Raw genomic sequence first — 23,696 nt, forward strand, 5'->3', positions numbered from 1 at the left:
CCCTCATGTGAGCGCCAGACGAAAGCCTCTCGCTCTTCTGTCAGATAACAAGCTCAGCATGAACCTGGATGTCAATCCCAGCTCCAGGATTTGATTCCGCCAGACTGAAGTCGATGCGTCAGGGACGTCCCCCTCTGGAACCTATGCACCTGTATAAAAGTATAGATGAGGCGCGGCTGCTCCATCTGAACACCCGCTCACACTCCCTCTCTGGCACAAGAGAGTCGTGAGGGATGACCTCATCACCATCACTAGAAAGCAGCCGAGGAAGGGGCCACCAAGCTCTTCTCGCGATCCGAAGAAGAGGATCCCTTCCGCGCCTTGGACTTCACCTTGGTCGGAGGATCGGAGTCGGAGTCTGATGAAGGAGAGGACTCATCGGTAAAGTCAACATCCCGCTTCGTCTTCTGCTCCTTCTTCCTGGAAGCCGCTAACGTCTTGCAGTCCTTCCGCAAATGTCCCTTCTTGCCACAGTGGTAACATTGGGCCTTCGACTTCTTCTTCCCATTACCCCTCTCTGAAGCTACATAAGCCTCGCCTCCATAATGTGCCGGAAGCCGCCCTTGTAATCTCAAGGATGTCTCATGCTCAAGAAGCATCGAGGTCATATGTGTAAAACTGACAGGAGTCGATGATGTTTGCGCCCGCAAAGCATTGGCCACTGCATCAAACTTCGGGGGGAGCTTGTAGAGGACCGTCCCGACGAGATGCGCCTCGGGAAGAGCAGATTGCATGTGGCGAAGCTGGTCCTGTACCTGCGTAACACGAAGAAGAAAAGACTGAATAGTATCTTTTGGCTCAAACTTCATCTGTTGGAGCTGGCCATAAAGTGTGACTGCCCGCATGGTGGAAGGTGCCTCGTACATTTGCTGCAACTTCTGCCATACTTCAGGAGATGTCCTACAGGAGGTAACCGCTGGTAAGACTGCTTTAGAAATACACCGAAGCAACGCCGAGTAAGCACGGGCATCGTTCGAGTCCCATGTGAGCACCGCTTCCTCATGGTTGTCCTCATCAATGTCTTCAGGAAGAGGAAAAGGACGGAGAGGTCGAGCAATAGCGCCACAGATAATGTACCATAACCGCTTCTGCACAAGCCAAGCTTTCATGATAGCACTCCAGGTGAGATAATTAGGTCCATGTAACTTATCATCAGTGGAAGTGCACGGAGGAGCCATATGGAGAGGATAAGAAGAGAAGTAGAGAAGAGATGGAATTTAGAGAGGAAACACAGCGAAAACACAAGCACAGACTGCAGAAAATGAGAGTTCACATGCAATATAACCCAAAATCTGATCAATAGAAGACAAAATCTGCTGCAGAAAGTCAAAAAATCAGTCGAAAACTGCCAAAAACAGCAAAAAAGGCCTGAATTAATAGTCACCCAGCCACGAGAGATGCGGAATCAGCAAAACGCAGGCTGTAAACTGGAGAAAAACAGGTAGAAAATTGTCGCCAGCAGCTGGAGATGAAAAACGCAGGCAGCAGAGGTTGCGTAGGCAGCAGGGGATGGTAAGACTGCAAAAAACGCAGGCTGAAAACAGCCCCAAAACAGGTCGCCTGGCTGCGACAGCAATCGTCTAATCAGTAGGGGTACAAAACAGTCCTGAAATCAGCAATAAAACACAGCAGAAACACATCTTGAAAACTGATACCATGTCAGAAGTGGAGCAGCGGTGGAAGCATAAACATGTGCTGAAATAAACTGCTGAAACACAAGACAAAAAGAGAAAAGAAAAGAACACAATACAGATGAGAACTCAGATGTATGCACGGGAAATGGAATCCATATATCTGAACACCAGACAATCACATACAACAGTGAGTCACTGGCTGCGTGGGCACTGGCACTGGCTCTGGCACTGGCTCCTCTCTCCACAGAGTCTGCAGATGGTGAAGATGATGATGATGATTGAGGAGGAGCACTGAGTATAAATAGGCTGAAAAAGTGGGGAGCAATAATGCTGGTCGAACAGCATTAATGCTGGCCGTCGCAGAGTATTTGTCAGCTCATGTGTGAGTCTGAGCTTGATTTGGGCTGGGCATTTTTATTAGGTATTTTAGGTTTTTTCTGGTGTGGCATTTTATGCCAGTGTTAGCAGAGTATTTGTCAGCTCATGTGTGAGTCTGAGCTTGATCTGGACTGGGAATTTTTATTAGATATTTTAGGTTTTTTCTGGCGTGGCATTTTATGCCAGTGGAGTATTTTTATGCACCAGTCGGCCAGCATTAATGCTGTCCGACCAGCATTATTGCTTCCCACTTTTTCAGCCTATTTGTACTTAGTGCTCCTCCTCAGTCAGTATCATCTTCACCATCTGCAGACTCTGTGGAAAGAGGAGCCAGTGCCAGAGCCAGTGCCAGTGCCCACGCAGCCAGTGACTCACTGTTGTATGCGACTGTCTCGTGTTCAGATATATGGATTCCATTTCCCGTGCATACATCTGAGTTCTCATCTGTATCGTGTTCTTTTCTCTTTTTGTCTCGTGTTTCAGCAGTTTATTTCAGCACATGTTTATGCTTTCACCGCTGCTCCACTTCTGACATGGTATCAGTTTTCAGGATTTGTGTTTCTGCTGGGTTTTATTGCTGATTTCAAGACTGTTTTCCCCTTTTCTGCTCAGGCGGCTGCTGCTCCATACAGGCGACCAGTTTGACCTGCGTTTTCTGCAGTTTTACCATCTCCTGTTGCCTCCGCACCCTCTGCTGCTTGCGTTCTCCATCAGCAGCTGCTGGCGACAGTTTTCTCCCTGTTTTTCTGCAGTTTACTGCCTGCGTTTTGCTGATTCAGCGTCTCTCATGGCTGGGTGACTGTTACTTCAGGCCGTTTTTGCTGTTTTTGGCAGTTTTTGACTGATTTTTTGACTTTCTGCAGCAGATTTTGTCTTCTATTGATCAGATTTTGGGTTCTATTGCATGTGAACTCTCATTTTCTGCAGTCTGTGCTTGTGTTTTGGCTATGTTTCCTCTCTCAATTCCATCTCTTCTCTACTTCTCTTCTTATCCCCTCCATATGGCTCCTCCGTGAACTTCCCCTGATGATAAGTTACATGGACCTGATTATCTCACATGGAGTGCTGTCATGAAAGCTTGGTTTGTGCAGAAGCGGTTATGGTACATCGTCTGTGGAGCTATTGTTCGACCTCTCCATCCTTTTTCTCTTCCTGAAGATTTTGATGAGGACAACATGAGGAAGCGGTGCTCACATGGGACTCGGACGATGCCCGTGCTTAATCGGCGTTGCTTCGGTGTATTTCTAAAGCGGTCTTACTGGCGGTTACCTCATGTGGGACATCTCTTGAAGTATTGCAGAAGTTGCAGCAGATGTACGAGGCACCTTCCATCATGCGGGCAGTCACACTTTATGGCCAGCTCCAGCAGATGAAGTTTGAGCCGAAAGATACTATTCAGTCTTTTCTTCTTCGTGTTACGCAGGTACAGGACCAGCTTCGCCACATGCAATCTGCTCTTCCCGAGGCGCATCTCGTCGGGACGGTCCTCTACAAGCTCCCCCCGGAGTTTGATGGAGTGGCCAATGCTTTGCGGACGCAGACCTCATCGACTCCTGTCAGTTTTTCACATATGACCTCGATGCTTCTTGAGCATGAGACATCCTTGAGATTACAGGGGCGGCTTCCGGCACATTATGGAGGCGAGGCTTATGTAGCTTCAGAGAGGGGTGACGGGAAGAAGAAGTCGAAGGCCCAGTGTTACCATTGTGGCAAGAAGGGACATTTGCGGAAGGACTGCAAGACGTTAGCGGCTTCCAGGAAGAAGGAGCAGAAGACGAAGCGGGATGTTGACTCTACCGATGAGTCCTCTCCTTCATCAGACTCCGACTCCGATCCTCCGACCAAGGTGATGTCCAAGGCGCAGAAGGGATCCTCTTCTTCGGATCGCGGGAAGGGCTTGGTAGCCCCTTCCTCGGCTGCTTTCTAGTGGTGGTGATGAGGTCATCCCTCACGACTCTCTTGTGCCAGAGAGGGAGTGTGAAGCGGGTGTTCAGATGGGGCAGCCGCGCCTCATCTATACTTTTATACAGGTGCACATGTTCCAGAGAGGGACGTCCCTGCCGCATCGACTTCAGTCTGGCGGAATCAAATCCTGGAGCTGGGATTAACATCGAGGTTCATGATGAGTTGGTTATCTGACAGAGAACGGGAGGCTTTCATCTGGAGCTCACATGAGGGGATACTTTGGCGGTCTGGCCAAAGGCGGGGAATCCATGGTCACATATGTTGAGCGGCCTTTTTGACAGGATGGTCTTGTATGCTACTGCGAGACATTGGTGATGGACACAGAGACATGCTATGATCTTCTCTATTTTCAGGTGTTTGGTACGATCGACATCGACATCAGGTTCTCTCCGAGGCACCTTGGTGGTGGCTTGATCGCCCACTGCTTGGGTATCCATGGTTCTACTTGGTGGTTCTATGTTGTATAGTTTCTGATCCCTTTTCATTGTACTATTGTATTGTATCAGATCACCCATGATTTGAGAGAGGGTGTTAGCAGAGTATTTGTCAGCTCATGTGTGAGTCTGAGCTTGATCTGGGCTGGGCATTTTTATTAGATATTTTAGGTTTTTTCTGGTGTGGCATTTTATGCCAGTGGAGCATTTATATGCACCAGTAGGCCAGCATTAATGCTGTCCGACCAGCATTATTGCTCCCCACTTTTTCAGCCTATTTGTACTCAGTGCTCCTCCTCAGTCAGTATCATCTTCACCATCTGCAGACTCTGTGGAGAGAGGAGCCAGAGCCAGAGCCAATGCCAGTGCCCACGCAGCCAGTGACTCACTGTTGTATGTGACTGTCTCGTGTTCAGATATATGGATTCCATTTCCCGTGCTTACATCTGAGTTCTCATTTGTATCGTGTTCTTTTCTCTTTTTGTCTCGTGTTTCAGCAGTTTATTTCAGCACATGTTTATGCCTTCACGGCTGCTCCACTTTTGACACGATACAGATGAGAACTCAGATGTATGCACGGGAAATGGAATCCATATATTTGAACACGAGACAGTCGCATACAACAGTGAGGCACTGGCTGTGTGGACTCTTGCATTGGCTCTGGCTCTGGCTCCTCTCTCCACAGAGTCTGCAGATGGTGAAGATGATATTGACTGAGGAGGAGCACTGAGTACAAATAGGCTGAAAAAGTGGGGAGCAATAATGCTGGTCGGACAGCATTAATGCTGGCCGAATGGTGCATAAAAATGCTTCACTGGCATTAAATGCCACACCAGAAAAATACCTAAAATACCTAATAAAAATGCTCAGCCCAGATCAAGCTCAGACTCACACATGAGCTGACAAATACTCTGCTAACACCCTCTCTCAGATCATGGGTGATCTGATACAATACAATAGTACAATGAAAAGGGATCAGAAAGTATGCAACATAGAACCACCAAGTAGAACCATGGATACCCAAGCAGTGGGCGATCAAGCCACCACCAAGGTGCCTCGGAGAGAACCTGATGTCGATGTTGATCGTAGCAAACACCTGAAAATAGAGAAGATCATAGCATGTCTTTGTGTCCATCACCAATGTTTCGCAGTAGCATACAAGACCATCCTGTCAAAAAGGCCGCTGAACATATGTGACCATGGATTCCCCGCCTTTGGCCAGACCGCCAAAGTGTCCCCTCATCTGAGCTCCAGACAAAAGCCTCCCACTCTCTGTTAGATAACCAGCTCATCATGAACCTGGATGTCAATCCCAGCTCCAAGATTTGATTCCGCCAGACTGAAGTCGATGCGTCAGGGACGTCCCTCTCTGGAACCTGTGCACCTGTAGAAAAGTATAGATGAGGCGCGGCTGCCCCATTTGAACACCCGCTCACACTCCCTCTCTGGCTCAAGAGAGTCGTGAGGGATGACCTCATCACCACCACTAGAAAGCAGCCGAGGAAGGGGCCACCAAGCCCTTCCCGCGATCCGAAGAAGAGGATCCCTTCCGCGCCTTGGACTTCACCTTGGTCGGAGGATCGGAGTCGGAGTCGGAGTCTGATGAAGGAGAGGACTCACCGGTAGAGTCAACATCCCGCTTCGTCTTGTGCTCCTTCTTCCTGGAAGCCGCTAACGTCTTGCAGTCCTTCCGCAAATGTCCCTTCTTGCCACAGTGGTAACACTGGGCCTTCGACTTCTTCCCGTCACCCCTCTCTAAAGCTACATAAGCCTCGCCTCCATAATGTGCCGGAAGCCGCCCCTGTAATCTCAAGGATGTCTCATGCTCAAGAAGCATCGAGGTCATATGTGTAAAACTGACAGGAGTCGATGATATCTGCGCCCGCAAAGCATTGGCCACTCCATCAAACTCCGGGGGGAGCTTGTAGAGGACCGTCCCGACGAGATGCGCCTCGGGAAGAGCAGATTGCATGTGCCGAAGCTGGTCATGTACCTGCGTAACACGAAGAAGAAAAGATTGAATAGTATCTTTCGGCTCAAACTTCATCTGCTGGAGCTGGCCATAAAGTGTGACTGGCCGCATGGTGGAAGGTGCCTCGTACATCTGCTGCAACTTCTGCCATACTTGAGGAGATGTCCTACAGGAGGTAACCGCCGGTAAGACCGCTTTAGAAATACATCGAAGCAATGCCGAGTAAGCACGGGCATCGTCCAAGTTCCATGTGAGCACCGCTTCCTCATGGTTGTCCTCATCAAAGTGTTCAGGAAGAGGAAAAGGACGGAGAGGTCGAGGAATAGCTCCACAGACGATGTACCATAACTGCTTCTGCACAAACCAAGCTTTCATGACAGCACTCCATGTGAGAGAATCAGGTCCATGTAATTTATGATCAGGGGAAGTGCACGGAGGAGCCATACGGAGAAGATAAGAAGAGAAGTAGAGAAGAGATGGAATGTAGAGAGGAAACACAGCCAAAACACAAGCACAGACGGCAGAAAATGAGAGTTCACATGCATCAGAGTATTTGCCGGCTCATGTGTGAGTCTGAGCTTGATCTGGGCTGGACATTTTTATTAGGTATTTTAGGTATTTTTCTGGTGTGGCATTTTATGCCAGTGGAGTATTTTTATGCACCAGTCGGCCAACATTAATGCTGTCCGACCAGCATTATTGCTCCCCACTTTTTCAGCCTATTTGTACTCAATGCTCCTCCTCAGTCAGTATCATCTTCACCATCTGCAGACTCTGTGGAGAGAGGAGCCAGAGCCAGAGCCAGAGCCAGTGCCAGTGCCCACGCAGCCAGTGACTCACTGTTGTATGCGACTGTCTCGTGTTCAGATATATGGATTCCATTTCCCGTGCATACATCTGAGTTCTCATCTGTATCGTGTTCTTTTTTCTTTTTGTCTCGTGTTTCAGCAGTTTATTTCAGCACATGTTTATGCTTTCACCGCTGCTCCACTTCTGACAATGATAGCATTGATTTTCACTGGCGACTTAGGCTTGTTGTCAGAAACCTTGCTTTGTCCTGTGTTTGGACATTGCTTCGCTATGTGGCATGTTTGTCCACATTTAAAGCACTTCCCTTCTTTCATGAACCGCTGCTTTTCTTCTTCGGAAAGTTGCTTTGCTTGTGGGTATAGATTGGAGCGAAATTTAGGAGCATTAGGAGGTGCATAGGGCTTCATCTTCTTTTGATGAGGAGGTGCTGTAATGAATTTACAGGCTTGCTATCCTGTAAAACAGCAGTGATAGAAGAGGGAATATGGAGGAATTTGATAATGGAGAAGTGGGGGATGATGATGGGGATGGATGGGGCCAATTTTTGGCTATCTTTGGGTGCTGTACATGAGTTTACAGCAAAGAAAAATGATGCTGAATGAAGAAAAACGAGCTCTTATTTATAAGAGAGGGAAGATCTAGTACAAAAGGGGAAAGTGGAGTAGCACAAGACAAGTGTCCAGCCACATGTCATGAGATGTGACAAGTGGTGGGACACTTGGAAACTTGTGTGGCAAGTGTCTTGACACTTGTCTCTACTCTATGGTCTTCCTTTTTGGGCTGAATACTGTCAAGAATAGAAACAACCAAGTTTAGTAAGCACAGTCAGAGTACAAAATTTACTATTTTTAGAATGACATCCCTTTTTTTTAGGACTAGCATTTTTAGGCTAATTCGAGGCTCCTAAAATTTAGGGACCCCCCCAATATGGGTGTCATATGAAAGCTTTTTCCGTGTACATTGCAAAAACGGTATCAGAATCTTCATGTGACTTTCCTATGCAAAGAAATGTGCATTTCAAGCTTTCAACCCACACATGCACATTGTACAAGCATTTCATAATCATGCCATCTTGTTGATTGTAACTGTCTGTTCTGGCGGATCTAGCCCACACTTCAAGGCATCAATTCTTTCTGTGTCCGAGTCTAACCCTGATATGGGTGAGTTCTGATCACAGGCTCCCAATCGGCCCATATAGGTGGAAGTGTGAACTATCTTTTCTCTAACCTACCGTGTGGGTCCACCATAAAATCCATGGTCATATATGTTCAAAGGCATTTTTGACAGGTTGGTCTTGTATACTATTGCGAGACATTGTTGACAGATATTGAGAACTGCTATGTTTCTTCTCTATTTTCTGGTGCTTGTATGATCAACATCGACATTAGGTTCTCTCCGAGGCCCCTTGGTGGTGGCTTGCACACCCATTACTTGGGTATTCATGGTTTTACTTTGGTGGCTCTTGTTGTATGCACTATGATGGGACCTTATCATTGTATATTGTATTGTATCAGATCACCCATGATCTGAGAGAGGGTGTTAGCACATATGTCGGTTCATGGTTGAGTATGTGTATGTGATTTAGTGGGCTAGGGCACCAGGATATTATCTTGATTATTGAGGGATTTTTCTTGGCATTTTATGATGGTCATTTTAGCATTTATTGCTGGCTGACAAGCATTAAATGCTGGCCTACCTGACATGATTTGTGGCATTATTTTTGCCTATTTATTCAGGCTTCTCCTCCACATTCATCATTATGATCATTCATCACCTGCTTGGTTTTGGTGGAGGGAGAGGAGCAGGTGCTAGTGCCTTCACAGCCGGTGACTCACATTGGTTCTGTATTGTCTCATATCTTGGTATATGGATTCCATTTCCCGAGTATCTCTTTGCTTCTGAGTTCCTTCAATGTTCTTTTCTTTTGCAGTGTTTCTCTTTCTCTTTTCTTTGTATCTTGTGTACAACAGTCTTCTCTTACAACAGTTTTCCACACGCTTCCATCATTGCATCCACTTCTGACAAATCGGTGTTGTTGTCATTGAGTAGGAGTATTGAGCTCCATTGTTTGTGACTATCTAGCTTGGTGATATACTGATTTTTAAGTATTGCGTTTGCAAAGGTGATGCCCACTGCTATTTGGGTTTACTAAAGGATGGTTTCAGTGGGAGGAGGCGGCAGTTAGCTGGCATGGCACTTGTAGGATGGCAGAACTGGAGATAGGCATGGGGAGGTGGCCAAACTGCTAAGATCATACTTCCAAATGAGTGAAAACTAAGATATGTATTAACTTCCATTGCTCTCACACTCACTTATAAAAATCCTTGCTTAGTCCACATCACCTGTTTAATACATCACCAGTACTTTTCTGCACATTGCTTCACTCCTACTCATAGAAGACATACATAGAGAAATTGAAACCTATGCTTCAGCATATTACTTTCATGCTCATTCATAGAACCTTTGATCAGGACATGTTTTCTGTAGAACTGATATTCACAATTCTATATTGTCAAGGCCAGCAGAGGTAAGGTCAAGAACTTGATAGTGCTATGGTTTTGGTTTCTTGTTATTGCCTTGGATCCAACAGTGAAAGGTTTTCATATATGCAATCTCAATTTCATTTAGTCTGTTTTTCTTGTATATAGATGCAAGGTGTTGCTACAGAGAATTTTCAGCGAATTCGTGAGGCATATGAAATTTTAAGTGATGGGCGCAAACGTCAAATTTATGACATCTATGGTATGGAGGGTGTCAAATCTGGATTGGAACTTGGCCCAAAGTTGAAGACAGATGAAATATTGAAAGAAGCTGAGAAATCACGACAGCGCCAGCGTCAACAGCAGACATATGATAGACTTCATCATACTGGGTCATTGTTTGTGGACATATCTTTAGCAGAGATGTGGAAGTCAATCGGTGCTGGTCCTATTGTAAGAGGGTAAATACAAATTCATATTAGTGACCATAATTTTAATGACAGGCTGTAGCATATCTGTTTAAAATTGTGTTAACACCTGGTTAATTTTACACTCACAGGATGAGATCTGCCAATGAAATACAAGCACAAATTTCAAAGAAGAACACTTTAATCCTTGGAGGGAATGTTCTGTATCGCCGTGGAATTGGTTCAGGTTCTGTAACTGCCGTGATGCGGCATCAGATATCTGCAGAATCTAATGTAGAAGTACTTGCTATGGTTGGTTTGCGGTCGATCCTGAGCATTGAAACTTCAAGGTACAGAATTTATAACTGTAAAGAAGCTTATCTTCCAAAAGGGAGATGATTGTTTGACCTTGTTATTGCAGACAATTGTCATCACATGTGACTGGCACAATGGGAGTATCTGTATCATTGAGGGATGGCTCCATCAATCTGGCAAACACTTGGATCCGTCAGCTATCTGAAGACACACAAGGCAATGTATGATATCTCAAGCTTGTTGCTCACTCCAATATCAAAATTCAAAGAGTAGCCAAAATTTATGTTTGGTAAATGCTGTAGAAGGATTAAAATTTCATTCAAATTACTCAGATTAAATGATAGCATAAGTTGGTTTAGGCAAGTAACTCCATATGTCCATGTTCGTGTGCCTTGCTACAGAGTGCCTTGATTATTTTTACGAGTCTTGGCATCATGATGTTGGGAAGCCATTATGTGCAAGGAGTGACCTTTTAGAGACCACTGTCCTTGTCTCCTCCACAAACACAATCAGTGAACCCTTTATCATTTAGTTGCTTGTAATGTGTGTAATGCAGATTCTAAAGCCCACTGAGAATTTGTTTTCACGTTAAATAAGAGGGGTAGAGGCATGCCCCACAATCTGCACATGCTTGCTTCTTCCCAAAAAAAAAAACATGAACACAAATCAAATTAAAATCCTACAATGTTTTCTTTTGAAACCTGGATGTGCACAAAGGGGTGCCTCCTTTTCAAGCGTGGCCAAGAAAATGGGCAATTGCTATTGGCATGTTACCTATGCAAAGGTAGGGTGGATAGATCCAAATTGTGTGAACAATGGTTGCTTGATCTCACTGAGATGATTCTCCTGGTGAGGAGGACGAACTGAGTGCCCGAGTAGCAAAAGCTCCAATAACACAACTGCTCATTATATCATAATTCACAAAGCTACAATGGGAATGGACTCCATGAAAACATCTATTAGAAAAAATCAATAACAGTGATAAAACACATTGAGATGGGCAAGATTCCTGTCACCGACATAGCAGCTAGATAAAATGATTGCTGTTGTGATCGTCTGAAGTAGCTGTTAGGCTAAATGAAAGGCCCTGGCTTACACAAAGATACCTTGTGAACATAGAAGACGAGCCAAGCTATGCACCTGATAAGACTTGAACCTACAACCTCACGGTTATAAGCCCAAGTTTTAACTGCTTTTGGGGACAAAATCCTGTAGGGATAAATAATGCACATAGCGATCAAATTTTTGCCCTAAAGTGTTGTATTTGATCTCCTTCCCGACACTTTGTCTGCCCTTGCCAAAATAATCAGGCCAATGTCAGACTGCTGGCAGCTTTCATCTGATTCTCTTACAAAGTCTGGTCTAGTTTCGCTTGTTCGATCTTGTCAAGTTTGATGAACAATCCTCTTAATGTTAATTTGCTTGCATGTCTTCTTTTATAACATATGCTCTCCTTATGAAATACAATTTGGCTAAAGCCCTTACTAACTCCATTGTGCGTTCATTAGTTCTGAGCAACCCTTAGTATAAACATGGCCTCTAATATGCAGTTATTCTTACTGTATAAGGGAAGGACTTATAAATAATTTAAAGTCCTGATCCTCTCCTCTTATGACCAACGACAGTTTTTTTCTTGATGATACCAAACTACCTAGTTACTTTTGGTATTATCCCACTAGGCAGAGTCATTGGCTTTGCTGAAAGGCTAATGGTTATCCACTAAATAATATCAAGGCTCGTTACCATCAGAATGCTAACTGCTAGTTCATTAAGTTCAACCCCCCAGTGGCTGCTCATCATAAAGTCAGTTGTCTGCTGTACATTTATAAGGATGAAATGCTTGATTTGTCTGAAAACCTTGTTATTCCTATTTTTTTCTGTAGTTTGCTTGGATACGACTATAGTTTATACCTGCTATTTCATTGCAAACTTACTTACATAAAATTGAATGTTGTGGGTCATTGTTGTTGTGATTATATCCTTTCAAAGTGGGAAACTATTTATTTGCAACAAGTTATATACGGAAATTGATCTTTTTATATGTTGCTAACCGAGGCAGATGCTTGTGTAGATTGTGTTTTATGAGATTTTTAAAACTTTATGCTTCAGATACAACTTGTAGTAGGTCCAGCTACATCTGTTGCTGTGGGGTGGCAGAGACAAGGAGAGCGAAATTCAGGCAGTGGTGAGGTTAAGGTACCACTGACAGAGGAACTGCTCTTGAGAACTACTTCTGTGCCTTGTAAGCATATATTCTGATCAAGCATTTTATTTGATTTGGCCTTTCTTGATTGCGTTGACAGCTAGAATTGTCTGGTTTTGGAGTGGATGCACAATATATTCGGAAATTTTCATCATCATCGCATGGACGAATCTCTGGAAAATTAGGAGGGGGGTATGTTGTGTGTGCTTTGGTCAATAAAACATATACATGCTATCTCAGCACTTCATGATGAGGAAAGTAAAGTCTTAGAACAAATCACTATCTCATTCACCTACTTCATTTTGGGACAAGTAATGAATGAAAGCAGAGGTGAAAGATGAGGGTACTACTTTCAAAATTTATTTATTTTGCTTGGGTTTCTGGAGAAAATAAAATGGGATTAGTGACACCTCAGAAGAAAAACCCCTTTCTGAGTTGAAACATACAGTATGAGATAGCTCTGTTGCATATTTTTTGTCTCTTTTGTTACTTTCAGAGATCACAAGGAACAACTTTAATAGACCTTCAAATTTAGAGTTGGTGAAGCTAAAATCCCTCTTGTAAAGATCAGTATAGGTATTTGATCATATTTCTGTCTGTTGAAAGTACCAAAGATAGGGATAAGTAGCCTCAAGGTAAGTCATCCATTTGACTACATTGTAGATAGGATCCAGAATTAATCACCTACTTGCATGTGATGGTTATTGCTTGGAACTGCAAAAACAAGCAGCTTGAGTATACTGCGCAGTTGGACTGGACCTGTCAGATGAGTCGTCCTGTCTGTCAGATGTGGACAACCCTGGCGTCTGTACATTGGACAGAGAATCAAAGCTGTATAGAGAATTTTCCAGCCTGAAATACAAGATAAAGTGTACTCTAATTGCTTGTTGCTGTCAACCAATGTGAGCAAGAGCCTACTCAGCAAGAAGAAGAGTCAACCTAACAAGGTGAATGGGATGGGAAGGAAGCTTATGCATATGCATTGGGTTCAAATCTCTGCAAAATAAAATTTGCAAACGAGTTTTCTTCTTTCCAGGCCCCTAAGACTTGTGGTATGCTATCAAGGCTCATTACATTACAAGTATATGTCCAATCAATGGAAAGTCCTGCTGGAGCTAAAGTTCAATGAACATTGAATACAAGATGAAAAATTCTTGCAACTGGAAATCTCTCTCAAGTATAAACTGAACATCAATATCATCGATATCATGCCCTATTAGAGAGAAATATGATCTTCTAATATGATATCCATTCATTTACTTTTTTCATGCAAGAACCTATCATTCTCCCTGCTGGGTCCCAATGTCTTTTGAAGACTTGTAAGACTTGTGAGATGCTATAAAGGCTCGTTATGAGTGTATCTCCAATCAAAGGTAATTCCTGCTGGAGCTACACTTTATATGCCATTATGTTCAAGTCACTGCAAAACAGAATTGCAGACGAGTTTTCTTCTTTGCGAGACAAGACTTCTAGACTTGTGGGATGCTATCAAGGCTAATTATGAGTGTACCTTCGTTTAAGGGCAAGTCCTGCTAGAGCTACAATTCAGTGAACAACAGAGTACAAGATGAAGATTCTGTTGTTGGAGATTCTCTCTCAAGTTTGGAGGCAACATTAATACCATGCCCTAGTAGTTAGAGATATGATCTTTTATTGTGATATCCATTCATTGGCATTTGCCATATCAGGACAAATCACAATTTTACTTTCATACTAGGACATGCTAGGTCTCATTGTCCTTCTGAAGACTTCCATGATTCATTTTCTTCTCAAAAGAAGAAAGATTCTATGCTCTTTGATTTCCATTAGATTGTGAATCAAATTGATTATTGGTATTTCAATTAGAAAGGTCTGTCCCATGATTCATTTTCTTCTCAAAAGAGAAAGATTCTATGCTCTGATACATTTTTGAGACATCATTTGATCTACATGTCTTTGTTATATTGTGGATGGAATTGATTGGTGATGTTGTGAGAGTCCAGTTATCATGCCCACAATATGCTTTCCTCTTGAAATAAGAAAGAACCTATGGTCTAAATTCTAATGTAAATGTGGCTTGCAATGGTCTGCATGATGGATATTTATTACTTTTTAGTGATGCTTAACCAGTAAGTCAGAGAACTAAAAAGAAAATTCTTGGAAAGTAGAGACCATGGACCAAGACACTAAGGTCCTAAGAGTCCATCTGCCTTACAGGAAGAGATATATTGCATACCCCTTAAGTCTCTGGATGTTTGTCAAACTTCTCTACATTTCGGCGAAGAGAAAATAAGTAAATTTGATGAAGATGACTGCTCTAATTATCTGTATCGCTAGCAGATCATTGTCCTTCCCTAAAGACTTCTTAGCATCCAAATCCAGAATAGATATGAAAGTGCAGGTCTAGATGATGGCAAGATACAAATATTGACAAGTTTTGGAAGATAGCTTTTGTGTACAGACAGCCAAAAGTGGCAATTGGCTGAATACAGCCTTATCTAGCAGAAACGAAGCCTAGAGGCACTTTCAGCAGGTGTTTTCACCAAGGCAGTACCCATTAGCAGCCTTGGAGATGTTTGCTGAGCTAAAAATTCATTACATCTTGATTAGCTCTTTAAAACAGCCCCAAAACAGCAAATTACCAAATTTTTCATTAAACAAGGAGCGGTTCTAGAGAGTTTCTATGTCCCATATGCAAAACCCTAATTTGGGAGGATCCTTCAATGTCTATAAATAGACAGGTTAACTACCATTCAGCCCCATCCTTGTCTTGTAAGTTTCGACCATCAACCCTCTTCTCCTAGCTGTCCAGCCCCCAACAACTGTTGCATGTGGTCTACAACTGTCGCCCAATCTCCCATTGTTGCGAGTGATCGGCTTCCGTCATCTACATCAGGTCGTTTTTGTGTTTTCAACATTTTTCTTCATTAGCCTCTGCTCCCACTGGTGGATACTGCACTCGCGATTCGTGTCGGGTGGATGATACACATTGATACCTCCCTCAGCCTGCTCCCATGAGAGCCACCGGCTGCTGGGCAGCTCTACGCTTGGGTATTTTGTACATTCTTTCTTTCATTTATAGCATTGATTCACTTTAAAGTTTTCTTTGTTCTTTGTTTGTGTTTGTGTTTTTACGTTTTGCTTTTAGGGTTTGAGTTTTTCACGTCATCGTCCGAGTCTTTGTGTTTCAATTGTGGCCGCACTTTCTGTGTTTCCTTAATGCAAACCCCAGTATATCTTCACATGGCATCAGCTGGTGCTCTTGTAAAGACTATCTTGCGGATATTGTGGAGGCTTGGTTTTGTGTGAGGTACACAAACGACATGTAACTGATTCATAATGTCTCAACCACCTTCTTCTCGGGCTCCCACGATGTCTTATCAAGCTTCTCCATTATTGGAGGCCTTGAGGACATAGGCTTCTCCATCATTGGAGGCCTTGAGGACACATTATGAACTCTGCGAGGAAGATGCCACCCTACCTTCAGCTTTATCTTCTTTATCTTTTTTTGTTCCAGATTTTAGTTAGTTGACAGAGGGGGAGTTTGAAGAGTACTTGTGCATCACGTATAGTCAAGCTTATACCCCTTCTACCAGCTTTACTACTACATCTGGTGTGGTTGGTGAGAATGGCTACCTCTTCAATCATGGAGGACATATGATATTTGAGACGGCTGATGACCCATCTTCTTTATCTCAACTAGGCCGAGCATCAGGTTCATACAACCCCTTTGAGTCGTATGAATCAAAACCCTCTCTTGTTTCTCCTTTTGATATGTAGGATCATTATCTTTTTAGTATGTAAACTTCAATAGAGGGGGCTCTCAAAGCAGACATCCTTCATTAGGTATATCGATATCTTTTGTTTCATTTTAGCATGTAAGACATTCTTTTCAAACTCTTCCCATCCTCCTCTACTAGCTTTACTGCTACATCGGACTGGTTGGTGAGACTAGCTACCTCTTCGATCATGGAGGACATATGATATTTGGGATGATTGGTGTCCCATCTTCTTTATCTTAGCTAGGCCGAGCGTCAAGTTCGTATAAACCCTTTAAGTCATATGAATCAAAACCCTCTCTTGTTTCTCCTTTTGGTATGTAGGATCAGGATCTTTTCAGTATGTAAAATTCAATAGAGGGGGCTCTCAAAGCAGACATCCTTCATTAGGTATATTGATATCTTTTGTTTCATTTTAGCATGTAAGACACTCTTTTCAAATTCTTTTTATCCCATCCTCTTCTAATTCACACCTCGATTTTCTCTCTTCTTCATTCCAAAACCTCGGATTGCACTCCACTTTCGCATTTAGCGCACTAGGAGTTAGATTCTCTGTCTCTGATCCTAGCACATTCGCTTTATTCATACCATCTTCTATCTACCCTTACTTCACTACCCCTTTGCACCCTGGTATATTGTTAGGGGAAATACCGCCCTTTAACATTGCGCCTTCCACATACCCACAAGTGAGTACCTCTTTTCATCCTACGATGGCGGTGATGGGTATTCCCCTTAGTTTCCTCAAACACTTACCTCGTCATCTATCAGCCTCTTAAACACAAGGATGTCCATCCTTTGCTTATGATGCATCATCACACACTCCATGGGTCACTTCTACGCAGGGATTTCCATCTTCTGCTTCATGTGTCTCTCTCTCCTCCCTGGGCTACTTATGCAGTCATCATGTCCATGCCCATTCAATCCATACCCACGTTTGGATCCACTGTACACACTTCTCACATGGATGTTGGGCACTTTGGGATTCCTTACCAAATGTAAAGTCCCCTACCCTATCCACCCTATGCCCATTATGGACATTATCCATCTCCTAGCACTACCACCCTTGTTGCAACGGCCAAGAATGCCTTACGGATAAGACCTGTTTTAATGGCTTGAATTTCACTACTTGGTCAAACTTCATGCAACAAGTGCTTGAATCTCAAGGACTTTGGAACCTGATCATTGATCTAGAGCCTATTTTGGATACTTGATTAGCTCAACTTAAGCACATCCTGTTAACCCCAAGCCGAGAAGGCGGAAGGATGAATGAAAAAGCAGAAAGAAGATGGAAAAGGAGCAAGGACATGCAGGCGGTCTCCAAAGCTAAGTCAAGGCCAAAAGCATAGTTTTAAATAAAAGGCGCCTCAAAAACTCCAAAAACTATTGTAAAAGAGCGCCAGGCTTCCTCCTATGCCACCTGTAAAAGAATAGTCGAATATAGGCCTAGGGCATGAAGCAAAAAGAGGAAATTAGAAAAAGGGACCTTGTCACAATGGTCGGTCATGTAAAAAAGGATGGGTGCCCATAGGGTTTCAGGGTTTGTATATATAAAGTTCAAAAAGTGAATGGAAGCTGATTCTTTTGGTGTGTGCCCAATAAGAGCTCTTCTCTTCTTCTCCTCTCCTTGATTGTGTGTGCTCTTGAGAGAGGGAGTGATTGTGAGTGTGAGGGAGTGAGTGAGTGGGAGTGAGGGATCAAGGGGGTGAAGCTCCTCACCATCTCCTCTTCTCTTCTCTTCTCTTTCCTTCTCTTGCGCATGCGGCTATGGCGTTTGGAGCTTGGAGATGGAGGAGGCTTGAGCATGCTTGAGCTAGCATCTAAGATCGTGGAGCTACCGGAGTGCGCAAGAGAGGAGGTTACTCATATCGGCATCAAGGTAAGCTCACTACACTCGTAGGATTGAGGTTTGCATCGGCTATGTGAGAGGTAGCCATTAGAGCTCGCTTGGAACGCTTGAAGCAAAAAGCGGTCCGTGGGTCTTGGCGGTTGATCGAAAGCTTTCACATTTTGGTTCCGTTGCCGGGACCAACGGATTTAAGCTTGAGTGCTTACGCGTCCCATATCAAGCATCGAAGTAAGGGATTCTCCCCCGAAACAGAGCTTGAGATAGGTAGGAAGGTTGGGTGTTTTGATCTTCGAAACAAGTAAGTATTTTGGGTTAGTTAGTTAGTTAGTTTGATGATTGGAAAATAGGGAGAAATCATTTCAGTTTATTACTTTCGATTCTCGTTGCATTTAGTATAGGATAGGATTAGGAAATCAAACCGGGAAAGGATAGGGTTTACTGTTGCAAACAGAGCAAAACAGAGCATAAAATATGCAAAAAATGACAAAAAGCTAGCTTGGGATATTTAATGTCGGCAAGTGAGTGATTGAGAGTGTCAAAGTCCTGCCTGGGAAGGGGTTTAAGGGCCAGGAGGCCAAGGAAGAGCTCATTTGCAACCGTTGCAGAGAGAGAGAGAGAGAGGGAGAGAGAGCCCCCGCAAAGATTCGATTGGATTGCTTCATCGGAGAGCCTACCGCTCACCCCAGGTATACCAATCACTTCCCTTGGTGCCTTAGCCAGGACTTGGAAGTTTGTGCTGGGGATGATTGCTTGACTAGGGAGATTAGACTCGGTCCTCGGACCCGCCCATTCGGACCTCGATCCGAAAACCCTAATCGGCCCTCGGACCCGATACTCGACTCGGCCCGTTCGAGTTACTCCACTCGGTCCTTTGACCAAACCAACACTTGGCTCGAAGTCCAATCGGCCCGAGGTCCACCCGACCCAGGACCCGACTCGGCCCTCGGCCCAACATCTAGCTCGGCCCGTTTGAGTTACTCCACTCGGACCTCGGCCTACGAAAAACTTTTTGCACTTGGACATGCGCGTTTCGGCCCGTCCGAGTCAATCGGCTCGGCTCCTGCAATTCGGACCAGTTGGGCCGCCTAACTCAGTCTCAGAGATTTGACTTGACCCAACTGAAGCTCAGCGGCGTAACCTGTCATAAGCCCTCCTGACGTTTAGAGCTTGATTCTGACGCACTGAGTAGACAAAATCGTAAGGTATGGTTGCTTAACAGTTTGAGAGGGCTGTTGCGAGACCTAGAATCCCAGAGACCTAGAGGTAACCTGTCGAGCCATAAAACCTTGATCGAGCCCAAGAAACGGCAAGGCAACGTAGCCGAAAGGCCCTAAATCCCGTCTAGACGGCCAGAGAATTGATCTATAAAGTCTATCAGGCCCGAGGGTGCATGAGACGTTTAGAGATTGTTTGCCACACTCACCTTGAATTTTCGCACTTGAAGTGCACTTAAGAAAAACTGTAAGCCTCATTGAACATACATGCACCAGAAAGAACACACGCACGGAGTGGAGATAACTTGAGGACTGTATTTAATAAGTCAAGGAATTCACTCAGATAAGCTACTCAAAAGGAACCCACGAATAGGAGAGAACCCACGGACGGAGACAAACCATCAACACGCAAAGTAGGACCAAGCAAGTGGCGCAAACGAAGGGGATTTGACAAACCCACTCAATCCAATCGATAGCTTGGCAAAGCACAAGAACTCGACTATGACGGAGGAAAGCTCGGACCGCAGGTCTAACGAGGTACTCGACTTGGTCATCTTCCCAGAGGCTATTCAGCAATTGGTCAGCAGCTACGATGCGCACGCCCAATATGAGCACCGCAGTCGGATAGCAGATGTTATCATCACAGACTTAGAAGAAGAGAGGAAGCTAGCCCATAAGGCGTTGCAAGGCATAGCCGCGTAGAATAGAGACCAGTAGGTGAGGAGTCAAAGGCAAAGCATGGAGTTGCGTGAGGTACAATGAGTGCTGAACTTAGCTGGCAAAACCGAACGGATCATGAGAGAGTCCTAGAAGGAGACTTAACGCTGAGCGAACTTCTTATGAAGCGATTGTTAGACAACATCGCAACAGAGCAAAGTGCTGCAGCATTAGCGACCTCACTGCTGGAAGGGTTAGGAGCAACCCAAGGCTCTAAGAGCCAGTCTAAAATCCCGATAGTCGCAAAGCAGCTCGACAAGTACCAACCTCATGACGACCCATACAGCTTTGTAGAGCAGTTCGAGCAAGTCTGCGAAGCCAACGGCCTTAGCGATTTGACTCAGCGTTCTCAAGCGTTCGGACTCTGCTTCGGTGACAATGGCAGGACCTGGTATACAAGCTTAGACGTTGCAGAGCGGGCAAACTTCAATAGCCTCAAGAATCTCTTCATTAAGAGAATTGCTGAGCTTGGATACTCCGACAATCTGCTAGTATGACAATGTGAAGTAGAAAGAGGACATTCATGATTACGCAACCCACGTAAGGAGCCTCTTCAAGAGAATCCCTACAGGTGAATGACCAACTGAAAGAGCAGTTTCAACTGTGTTCATCAGCGGAATTCGAAACGAGGAACTGCAACTCGAGCTTGCAACGAGACACGCTAGCTAGGGTTTTTGAGGAAGCTATTAGAGTTGACGATCAACTGAAAGAGAGGAGCTCCAAGAGCTCCAACTTAAAAGAAACCATCTCGCGAGGTTTGGAAAGAGCACCAACCTCTGGTGAGCGATCAGCCCTATCATCCCAAGATAAGGGGAAGGCTACCGAGACGAACCACGACTTGGCCGATGTCAAGATGGAGATAGTCAAGTTGTAAGACCTGTGGAGACGACCAACACAGCCACACATCCAATGTGTGTGCTGTGGCAGAAATCATTTGCCAGCCGAGTGTCAAAACCCTCGCTTGAGACCTTGCGCTAACTGCGGCAGGTTCGGTCACAACGCTATGCACTGCAGATTGTCCATGAGACTTCCGTACCCCCAACCATATGGTCAGCCTTACCTAGCAATCAAACCGCAGCCACTTTTCGGAAGGGGAGTCCCATTGGCCCTTCCTGCGCCTAACGACGTTAAGCCGACTGTCCCCAGGATGGACATAAACCCTATAGGTATACTTAGGCCGCCCGGTCTCTATGTGACCCATCCACCGAGTGACGCTCCAATCCACTACGTGGAAAAGCCAAATGAGGAAGAGACTTACTTATACCCTTATGTCTCTCACGACGAAGAGGACAATGCCGTCCTTATGGACTATCGACCAGTACTAGTGATGGCGTTAGGGAGAGGACGAGGTAGAGGCCTAGGAGGGCAGACGCAGGATCCAATCATCTGTTGGATCTGTGGTCACCCAGGCCACGTCTCATCACGTTGCCCCGAGAGGCAGCAGTAGAACAGAGACAAAGCTGACCTAAGGTGTGTTGAGTGTGGAATCACCCATCTCTTCGTCGATTGCCCAAAGCAAAAACCTTCTGCAAATTCAGCCGAAGTACCATCTGTCCCATTGGGGCTGTTCGGCGTCGAGAACCTTGGTGGGGAGGCCACACCCATCCCGTTGTGGATCATGATCCGTGCCCAGACAAAGCAGGCCGTCATATCACTACCAGGGCCCAGCAATCTTGATGCAGCCTCGACGGGAAAAAAGAGCCGCAGGCGAAGGAAGAGGAGGCCGGAGTCTAAGATCGCACTGAAAGCTGAGAGTGCTACAACTCTGCTTGTTGGAAAAAAAGTCGAGGACGCAGAGATGGAAACTTCAGCCCCCAAGACGGCCGAAAAGGGAAGTGCCAAGGTAGGGGAGTACCCGCATCCGAAGCGCCAACTCGAGGCCAAAGAGAAGGTGAAGGACTGGGTAAAAGAGGCCCAAGAGCACTTAAGAGACGCTGAGCCCATCCTAGAGGACGAGAGTGAGGATCTCATCAGTATGAGCACGGCAGACTCACCCCCTTGACCGAAGTCAGCAAAGGCAACTGCACCACAGATAGTACCCCTTAGGGCAAGCCTTGATGCTGCAGGCCCACAAATCAGTCACGGCCATTGGCGAGGATAATTTGGCGTAGGAGAAGGACAAGCAGCCGACAGCCTCCTCACTATGCTAGTGAAGTTAAGCCTAGGAGACTTGCTTAAGCAGCATCCCACCCTATGGCAAAACCTCAAGCAGTGGGTCGAGGAATCATGAGAACATGCGTCGGATCTATAGGATCAGGACGCAGAAACACAAATACCGAGTCTAACGCTACATTCTGTGCCAAAATCCTTGCACATTAATGCTTTTCTGGGAAGGCACCGAGATGCATGCAGTGTTACCAGTCCTAGCCTTAGGAGACACAACAAGAAAGGAGATCGTAGACACGGGAGTCGGGGTTAGTGTGCTAAGCCATGTAGTACTGCAAACCTGGGGAAACCCACTTATTGAGACCGCTCGGTTTAATGTCACATTAGTAAACGGCATGAAGGTGAGGCCATTCGGGGTACTTAAAAACTGGCCAGTGAAAATTGCAGGTGTCCAGTTCTTTGTCGACTTTATAGTCATGAAGGGGGTGGACTACGATGTCCTGTTAGGCCGGCCCTGGATGCGCAATGCCAGAGTTATTGAAGATTGGGGCAACGGCTTGATATTCTTAGGCAACAAGACGGAAGCTGTGAGGGTAGAGATGGACACTTGGAAAACCTCACGAGTCAACTTGGATGCCATCTCCTTGATGCTCAAGGGTGACAGTCAGGTCAAGAAGTCTTATAGGCCCTTGACCAAGTATATCCCATGTCCAGAAGAGGAGCAGGATTGGATGCATGTCCTTGCTATAATCGACCTGCCGTTCTCGGACCAAGAGGCGCATGAGCAAGCCATCAAGATGATGGGCATGACCGACGACACGCCCTCTATACCAATGTGCATGATGAAAGGAACCCATCTTGAGAGACCTAAGCCCGTCACCTTTCAAGTGCCAGGCAACAAGAGAGAACTCCAAAAAAGCCATGGAATACTTAACATACAAGCTGGCTGACAACTCAACAGCAAACCTCACACCACTCCAGGATCTCTTAGGCGAATCCGAGTGGCAATGGACCAGGGTGCATGACTTGAACCTTATGTACAACTGGGCCTTAGTTCCGGATCGGCGACAAGAGATTTACTAAGCCCTACGGGACGACGAACCAGCTGGCGCAGAGGACTCTGACGACAAGTACGAAGACTGCCAACCCTTCAGTCATGGAAGTGAGGGTGAGGTGGATTCGGTAGAATACTACACGGAGGGACATGAAATAGAACAAATACGGGCGGATTCCAAGCCGCAGAAAAGAAATGCCTACAAGACAGAGAGAGGACTCATGCACATAAATTGTGACCGTGCCTGGTTAGAACACGTAGCAGCCATAGATCTTGAGCAAGTAGGCCTAGCTCAACCAGGAGCGACACCAGTGCTTAGAGCAGAATCACCATCTGAACTGCGACCACCAGGGGAGACCCCCTCTTCTAGCGAATACGGCGAGTTCGACTCTGAGTCAGAGGT

The 23,696-nt window shown here is 45.2% G+C and overlaps 1 protein-coding gene across 2 annotated transcripts in view; it reads left to right on the forward strand.

The window, feature by feature from the left end:
* The window catches only part of OWL1 (DNAJ heat shock N-terminal domain-containing protein), a 176,299-nt gene that overhangs the window by 32,862 nt on the left and 119,741 nt on the right, over positions 1-23,696 (forward strand). For both annotated transcript variants that reach the window (XM_087689716.1, XM_087689717.1), the window contains exons 2-6: positions 9,842-10,134; positions 10,233-10,430; positions 10,502-10,616; positions 12,505-12,591; positions 12,699-12,790. In XM_087689716.1, the coding sequence (XP_087545842.1) occupies positions 9,842-10,134; positions 10,233-10,430; positions 10,502-10,616; positions 12,505-12,591; positions 12,699-12,790 (785 nt within the window). The remainder of the gene's footprint in view (positions 1-9,841; positions 10,135-10,232; positions 10,431-10,501; positions 10,617-12,504; positions 12,592-12,698; positions 12,791-23,696) is intronic.

The sequence above is a fragment of the Lygodium microphyllum genome, chromosome 12 (genome assembly GCF_053477565.2).
Source record: "Lygodium microphyllum isolate KBCC chromosome 12, Lygodium_microphyllum_v1.1.10, whole genome shotgun sequence".
Lineage (NCBI taxonomy): Eukaryota > Viridiplantae > Streptophyta > Polypodiopsida > Schizaeales > Lygodiaceae > Lygodium > Lygodium microphyllum.